Source organism: Varroa jacobsoni, unplaced genomic scaffold, assembly GCF_002532875.2.
Source record: "Varroa jacobsoni isolate VJ856 unplaced genomic scaffold, vjacob_1.0 scaffold_818, whole genome shotgun sequence".
Taxonomy (NCBI): domain Eukaryota; kingdom Metazoa; phylum Arthropoda; class Arachnida; order Mesostigmata; family Varroidae; genus Varroa; species Varroa jacobsoni.
Genome location: NW_019213720.1, coordinates 77,989 through 86,912, shown reverse-complemented (window position 1 = coordinate 86,912; position 8,924 = coordinate 77,989). Strand labels below are relative to the sequence as shown.

Here is an 8,924-nt window from a genome sequence, read left to right as displayed (position 1 = left end):
ATCACACACCCTGCCTTTTGTTGAAGTCCAAAAAGTCTAGCCCACATATTCCGCAAGAATAGCAACGATCTCCACCCTTCAAGTGTCCCATGAGACCTACAGCTTATAACATAATAATTCAATTAGATTTAGCAGTTTAATTCAGCTTTTTCAATTCGAATTCAAGGCGGCAACGGCCTGCTATCTGGGATCAACTTTCCGGTCAGCCTATTGAGTTGCCCAACTGTATATTTCCAATTAGACATTTGCCAAACCCGGACATCATCGGGCTGTTCTAGGTAATAAACGAAAGAAATGTGTTACTATAGTTGATTATTTTTGAAACTGCCCAAGTTGGAAACTATATCTTGATATCCTGGATCCCTTTACATATGCGTATGCAGGAATACATTGCTAAGGTAAGGAAGCTGGCTTCATATACACGAACGCTGGCTTGAAGCCACAGAGTTAGTCTGACACAGTTTTGTGGGGGTTCCATAAGCGTTTCTTGATCCGGAGCGATCTACTGGATTCTCCGGAGCCAGAAAAACGTTGCGAATTTGACCGCCAATTGCAGTGGTAGCATTTCTTAACGAGCAATCCTTGAAAATATCTATCGTGCCTCCTGTTTGCTTTGGGCAATATATAATATTAGGTAACTTTATTTTTCTTTCTAACTTTTCCAGTTCTTGTTCCTATAGTGAAATAATTTTTGTGGGCAAGACTTGCAGATTAATCTGTCCGGGTTGGCATCAGGGTTGGCAAAACCATACCTGCTGGCACCGTACAAAAAATACCTAAGCTGAACGTTGACCAATGGTGTACTCCGCTGATGGTCGCGCTGATAAAAACGATGATGAGGTATAACTGAAGTGAGATCGTATCGCTATGTATATACCGCGTATTTGAATGACTGATATTGATTCCTCGGCGAGCTTCAAATAAAACGTGACGCGTTCGAACCGACGGCCGTAAGCGATAATGACTCGAGGCTCGAGCGAAAACATCTGAAATGTAAATATTCACCAATAAAGTATTTATACTATGTTGTAATTTTTTTGTTTTTAATTGCAGTCAATTATATTATGTCAAAGAAGTAACACACCTATATATAACACCGAAACTTTTTCTTTTCTTTGTAATTTTTTTATTTTAGATTAGTTTAAAATTAGATTAGAAAAATTTAATATCTACGTTAAGCAGAGTGTCCAGTTCCCGAGAAACTTCAAAGGCAACGCCATTTCAAACCGAAGGCCGTACAGAGGTGCTCCATGCGTACGCAGTCTAATTGTATAGGCCTGCCCGAGTGATATTGGCCAATATGAACAAAAATTCGTTCAGCTGCCCTCGAGGGCAAGCAGATTCCTTACTCTTGTTGTGATAATTGCATGGAAAAGTTTAAAAAAAAAACGTCTAAGTTTGCTACCTGCGGTAATGGAAACATTGCTTATAAGCGTTCAGTATCCGTGATCGGACATGACCTATTGTTGAGCCTACATTAATCTCCTAATTACTTAAATTAGCAATTTACGTCAAAACAGATATTCTGAACGACAGTTTGTATCTTTAGCTGGTGAGAATAATTTAGGTTATTTAATCAAGGTCCATAGTTGTTGATTAGAACATTTGAGTTTGTCAAATCTGTTCACAGACATTTTATGAAGCAACATTAGATAAGAAGATCCATGTAGTTACTTGAACAATGAAAAGTGAGTTCTAATTCTACTGCGTAACAAATAGTCGGACACCGCGCAATCTACAACTTCGTAATAAAGCCCTATCGATGCAATATCAGTGTTCCATAGACAATACTCGGAAGTCTGATTCTACCGCTGATTCCACATTGCTATATAATACCATTACATATGCCGGCCTCGGTACATGCACATAGTTCTATATGCTATATTTTGTCAAAATTATTAACTAAAAAAAAATTAATACTCGCTTATACCTTGAGCGGGATCAGGTTTTTAGCGAAACTTCACCCTAACATATACTGAAAATTGTACGTTTTTACACAATATGCACTTAAATAAGGTAGCAATTGTAACTTACTTCAATCACAGTGCTTATCAACGTCGTAACAGTAGACTATTCATTATCTCTCTGAATTTGCGAGGAGCCTCGGGTTGGCTCGGGCTAAACTGTAATATATAAAATAAACACCAGACCGTTGCGAATTCTGATTATTACCCTCCCGAATCATCTCTAATCATTGACAATCGAACCTATTGAATCGATAGAGTTTGGACATCTTCCTCTATTTTCAGAGTTAACAGTTTGTAAGTTTGGTAGTTTTCATCCTCTATTACTTGATCTGACGCCCACTACGCTTACTTCCCAAGTGATCTTTTCTCGGGAGGTCGGCTGGCCTTTCTTTGTCGAAACAGCTTGATGCTCGTCTGTTTGACGCACCTCCAGGTCCCGCAGCAACCATGGGGGGTCTTTTGACTTTTGCCTCGAAAGGTCTTACCAATATTCGTCAACGATTTGATCGGTCTAACAAAAGCTAACATCAAGACACACGGAAGCTTCTGTTCGAAGGTTACGTTCGATGCCTACCTTCCTCAGGAAATGTTTGAACGTCGAGATGTCTATCCTGTGTAGTAAACGGTAATCGCGAAAAACTAACTCGATAGAATTTTTTTTTTTGTATTTATCGGGGTATCGTAGTTATTTAAATGAAGGTAACAGGAATGGAGTAATACGGGTGAAAAGTCAAAGAGTGTACATCTAGTTATAAAGACTGCTAGTTCATATGGTAACTGTTAAAAGCTCAGCTAACTCAGTACGTGATCATTATCTAGATAATTATGTAGAGGATGTAAGGCCTGCGTCAAAATAGGTTTAGCTCCATCTGTAAATGAGTGTCAATAATTAGGGACCTCCAATAGTTAGAGAAGAACATCCAATAATCAGCCATACAAAAATGCCTTTGTTCCGTAAACAGTCGACGACATGCTCTTACTCACTTGAAAGATAGCGTACACTGAGTACAAAAAGGTAAATTTGCGGACTCATAGTAGCTAAATGATCACAGAACTATATTGTTAGTGTAATTCGCCATAATTTGCTTCTTCGAAGATTTCTATTTGCTTAAATTTGAACTACATAAAGTTTCAGTTGAGTTCACTATAAATAATTTAGAAACTCTTTTATTTTAACAACGAAAAAGATATAGCCCGATGTATTGAAGTACATCTGCTGTGTGAACCGGAGCTGCATAGAACCGTACAAACTGACTAATTTTTCTTCTGAGTGCGCTGAGTTCAAATATGGGCTAAATTAAAGTTAGAATTTCAAAAATGTTTCCATACTTCAGATTCACATGAGGCGTTTTGAAGTGTATAACGTATTTGTAGATGTGAAAAAGTTCCCTTTCGAAGCCGATCCTAATATATCATTGTCATTAGTTTGTTTTTAAACGAAATTCTGTAGTGATTTCGAACTCCTTTTTTACGTCTCGAAGTTAGGGCGTACTGCTAGCTCGATATTAAGCCCCCGACGTATATTGTTATTAACAGTGATAATTTTCTACTACCAGAATATCGACGATATTCTGAACGAATCTCTTTTATTTACTTATTGTGTTAGTCTGCATGTAATTGATTAAGAAGCTAAATATTTATCCCACTTTCATTCTCCGCGCGAAGGAATCATCTCTACATTGTTGGCCCGATTGCAGTTTAATAAAGGGCTTGTCGCTTCCGTCACAGATGATCATCACGCGGCTCGTGTTTGTTGTTAAGTAGTAGTAGTAAGCTAAAGTTTTGCATAAGAGTTCTCATATGCCCTAACCGCACTGCCCACGCTTTTCCAGCGCACACACGCGACCTCACTTTGTCTCGACCGTATAATGGCCGTACAGCTACTTCGACGTGGTGTTTAGCATTCGAACGGCGAGGTCACTCAACACACTGACAGATTAGAGTTTCCAGTGCCGCTAGCAGTGCGTTCAGAGATGCCAACAAGAAGAGCGCGTTTCTTATCCAGCCACGACTCATAGCTCTTACACCAAGAGTATGCACCACTTAACCCAGAAAACGAATCGTTAATGTCTCTTTACGCTTGGTTCTATCACTGAAAAGCCGCATAAAGAGGATACGAGTAGAAAAATTTGTACACTGAGTGCAATATACGGTATGGTAAACCTAACAAAATAGAGCTTTTAAAAAACTCACTAGCATGCTATTCTATCTAGGAGCCACAGACCTTTACCCTATCTTGGGAGAGACCTTGAGTCGATTCGTTTGATCATGAACAATCTATTTGTTTTCAGCAGCACAATCGTCCATTTACTTATTAGGTGTTGCTCATTTACGTTGATTATCCACGCGGTGAGTATTGTTTTTTTATCTGTACGTCGGCATTGGTGTATAGTTAGCTGGCGAAGTAATAAGAATACTTTGTCGTCGCTTGAGAAAATTTCGAGGAGCATGTAGTCCTGTGACGTTTATAGGCTCATGTTACTACTAACTAGGCAACTCCTAGAAAAAAAGTCTAGTCTTATTCTATTGTACAGATATACGTCGTAAATATTATAGACGTGCAAATTTTTACCGATATTGTGCCACGCACTTTCTAACTACATGTATGTTGTTAATGTTCAGTATATTTGTAAGCTTCTTCTCTCCTAAGCACTATAGAACAAGCGTCGATTTCATTTTATTATAGGGTTGCGCCTTATAGCATATAAAATGCATTGCTTTGTTTTACAATATCTATTTATTTTAGGTGACTTGCTGTCGTATTCTCTGGCATATTTATATTCATAGTCAAAACGATCCTCCGTTGTACCCCAATCATCGATTTAATGTTGTCAACTTTGTCTATGGTCTTTAGATGAAATTTTCGGCCATATCACCATAACTGCACAGAATGTAATAAGCAACATCTCTAATACTCAATTACTATAGTCGTCATGATCCACGATTGGATTTCGTTATGTTTCCTCTTGTACTGACATCATTAGTTTTCCCTACGTCGTTACTGCACCACATCCAGCTGTTTGGCGCCACTCCGAATTCAAACTGTTCTTCTGTTAGGCCTCTCCACTTTTGTCGGGGCTCCTTCTCTCGCCCTCGTATCCGGCGCTCGGCCTCTGCTCCAACAACAACGGTAACGACAACGAAGTTGGTGTCATTCGAGGTCTACCAATACGAGCCTACCGATCGACAGAGAGGTTAACAAACGAGGAAACAGCAACTGTATTTTTTGGGACAGCATTACTTCCCATTGCACGATCCGTTGAATAAGACAGCCAGTTAACTAACTACTCAACTATTATTTCCGTAGACAAGAACTACCCCTTGTGTACCTGCGACTACAAATCATTTTTATTGCTGGAATAAGAAAGCTGCTGCTGCTGCTGCTGCTGCTGTAGCAGAGCTGGCTTTAATCTTGGCAACTGCCCTGGAATAGTAGGGTGAACCAGATATTTTGTATTTTGAGCACCAGTTCGATTACTCATCAGCCGCTGTTTGCGATCATCTGATTTTGCTGGGCCGGCCCGAATTGGATTGTCGTGTATGAGAATTATTTTTGTGCTCAGCCGATCGAGGTTTTCGTTAGAGAAGCGGCGGCGATGCTGTTTCTCTTACTCTTCAGTTAACTCATTTTATGTGTGGATGCGTGGTTTTGTATTAAGTTAAAGTTCGTTCGAGCTGCTTGATCAGCCGATTGATAGGCCAGCTCTACAGCAGATCTACTGCTGTCTGCGGTCACTTTGTTAGTAACGAGTACACATATAATCTGTAGTTTCGCCGTTACCTAGTGACAGCCTGATCGTGTTTCTATAAGAGAGCACCGTATATTGTGAAATTGGATTTTCCATCACTCGGTCTGTGTCAAGGTTCGGAGGGCAAATCCGATAGGTCAAGGCAGGCTTTTTTTTCCTTTTTTTTTTTTATAGTGGTACAGGAAAAATAGTTGTAATGGAAAATAACTGTGATAAAGGTACCTCTATGCTGTGCATTTTATCCTTAACGAGTGACCGTGTGTGATCCGTGCCAAGTATCCCCGGCTGCTAGGTACATTTTTCTCCCCCTTCTTTCTAGATGCACAGATGCATATGTCTGTATTTATGAGAGTCCGCGCGAAATCAACGCGAAGATTAACGGTGTTAGAATTAACGTTAGTGAATAGAGATACGTTTTAATTGGCTGCCCGCAATGGATGACGTTTACAATTCGTGTTTTATAGTTGTTTGCTCGAGGAGATTCATGGCCACCGAATCCAGCGGGAAGCTGTAACACTTGAGTATCCTTCATTGTGCTGAACCATTTCAGCTTTATTTAACAAAATGAATTGGTACTAATACACGAGTGACCATTGCATTTGATAGAGTCCCTCTCGCTATTAATCAAGCTGGCTAGACTCTGCATTATTTACCTCTCACCTTGTTGACGACTACCGTGCGCGGATCCCTGCAGCGACGAAGGCTTGCTCTCTATAACAATAACAGGACGACCTATTCAACGGTCAGCAGAAAGATAAAAGGCAATAGAGACAAACGAGCTAAAAAAACGTAGTCTGATAAATGCATACACACGGAACAAACCATTACTGGTCTGCAGGTTGTCGTTCTGTTCGTCGCTGCTACGGCTGCATACGTTGTTGTTGTTGCTGTTGTCAGGGGCGTTGTTGCCGCTAACATTGTTGTTGTTGCCTACTTCCCGTTACCTGGTCGTTCTTGCTACCGTTGTCGTCACTCAGATCAGCAAATTTTCGAGCAGACCGGTTGTTAATGCCAAGGTTTGCTCAGATAAATATCTGGCTGCCGTCATTTAGACGCGACACAAAGCCTGTAGCAGTAAGCGAGTGTCATAGCTCGCGCGCTTAATTCGTAGCAGGACCATAGTGTGTCGATCGTGCGCTGTACAGTGGTAGCGGTGACGCCACTGGCATCAACGGGAGACACGCAAGCTGATGCTGACGCTGATCCTGATAGATCAGCAAGCGACGAGCACCAGCACAACGGCCTCCGCAATCGCTCACGATGGCTACCGAGATAGTGTTCCCGCCAACACCTGCAAGGAGAATATCAGCATTGAAAGCAACAGCATCAAGAACTGTCGTAACGGCTACGACACCATTATTATTGGATACCTGTATCATTTCTGTTACTACTAGAAATTCAAGCGGTAGGCTACGGTAGGCTTCAGTGTTCCAGAGTATAACAGGGTGGGGCGGTAAAGCTTCCACGGCCACTCTTTTTTTCAGAATCGCTAGTCTTATTACGTATACGACGCCGGCAAAGCTATAGCAACGTACGACAACCATCTCGGGCCATACGGTCAGAGCGGCAACTGAAACACCGATCAAAATATTGGGAATAGCCGGCAGCACTACGACAGGACCTCACAATAAGTCTTTTCCCCCGCCCAACCGAAAGTCTCGAACTGACTTTCGGTTGGGCCTGGTCGTTTGTTTGTGTCCGCTACAAAACTAGCGCCATTTAACCAAGTGCTTGGCATAGGACCGCAATCGCAACAGCTGCAGTTGCTGTGTGTGAGACGGTGTGCCTGCTGCAACGCTACATCGGCCAAATTGGTCCGATCAGGAACAAAGTGTTACGCAAGTGTCTCTAGGCTCGAATCGAATCTTTTTCGAAATACAGTCAGCAGCTAGAAAGCGAGTTCTAGTAGAAAACGAACGGTGACCTAACGCGACGGCTACTCGCGCGAAAGGCTACAACCGGAATAGAAACACAACAGCAACAGGACGACAGCGGAAAATCAGCGATCATTTCGTAATAATTCTAATAACAACAAGCCCTCTTCAAGGTGTTGCCGTTTCCGCTGGCACGATGTCTCCGCCATCAAAACCGTCATCATCTACTGTCATGTGAGTACCATTAACACACAGACACACAATCGTAATCGTACTAATAACAAAAGTTTTCGTCATTCAAAAACGCTTATGCAATATCACGTGCTGATATTAAATACTTATTATATTCTTATAATATATATATTATATTAAACACATTTAATCAACCCATTAGCTTCTTTTACTCCCAGTTGCTTATCATTGTTTTCGTTTTCGTAGTATCTTTATAAAGTTAGTTGAAAAAGCAGAGTCAATGGTCGGCGCCCTGCCCGCTTTTTCCTTGCCGACTACTTGAAGGGTGCTAACGGTAGAACGGCAGTGGCGAAGTTGAATAACTCAGTTCTTAAGCGTTGTCCGATTTTCAAGGAACATTGGCCAATTTTCTAGACGAGTCTCTTAGGACTCTAACCCTCCTGCCACTTCCGCACCCGGTCTCCTCTATCTTAGTCTCTCTATCTCAGTCGTGTCGCTAGGTGATGTAAACCTGATGCCTTGACGACGGGCTGTGCTCTATTTAAGTGTCGTGTCCCTTTACGATTTTCAGCGAGACGGTCCTATCGTCCACTGTACAAAAATTGCAGCTTGAAGTAGTGACGCTTCAAACGCGACATTGTGATTGTAATAACGCACCTGCTAAAACAGGGAACTCTGCGTGTTGAGCGATGAAGTCGACTGTAGCCTAGTTCACCCCTAAGTACTTAAAAACATTGGCGAACAGAACGTTTTTCCGATGTCGCTAAAATATGGAAGAAAAAGCAAAGACATTTAAAAAAAAGACTGCTTATATCTGTGACAGCTGGTTTTGTTGACGGGGGCGAATTGGCCCTTTCTGCATATGTTATATGTGCTAATAGATGCGTACAGACAAACACAATAGACCATCGTTGAATTAGCTGTTGTAATTTTTAACGCGTATAGGCAATACCACATAAGCAAGGAATCCCTTAGCAGTTTCCGATATCACTTAGGAGTTGCTAAGTCATTTGGTATCAGAGTTTTAGTACTGCACGGTATTGCAAAAGAGTCGCACTTCACCACGTCAGCGTTTACTTGGCGCCATTGAAGATAAAGAGAAGACTATCAACTAGTACGATTTTAGCGGCTCATTCAGTTTA

At 41.4% G+C, this 8,924-nt stretch overlaps 1 protein-coding gene across 1 annotated transcript in view; it reads left to right on the top strand.

Moving 5' to 3' along the window:
* Nucleotides 1–5,149: 5,149 nt before the first annotated feature.
* Nna1 (Nna1 carboxypeptidase) overlaps nt 5,150–8,924 on the top strand; it is a 48,125-nt gene continuing 44,350 nt past the window's right edge. Inside the window, exon 1 of the mRNA XM_086969935.1 lies at nt 5,150–7,824. Coding sequence (XP_086826061.1) covers nt 7,787–7,824 — 38 coding nt within the window. The 5' untranslated portion in view covers nt 5,150–7,786. The remainder of the gene's footprint in view (nt 7,825–8,924) is intronic.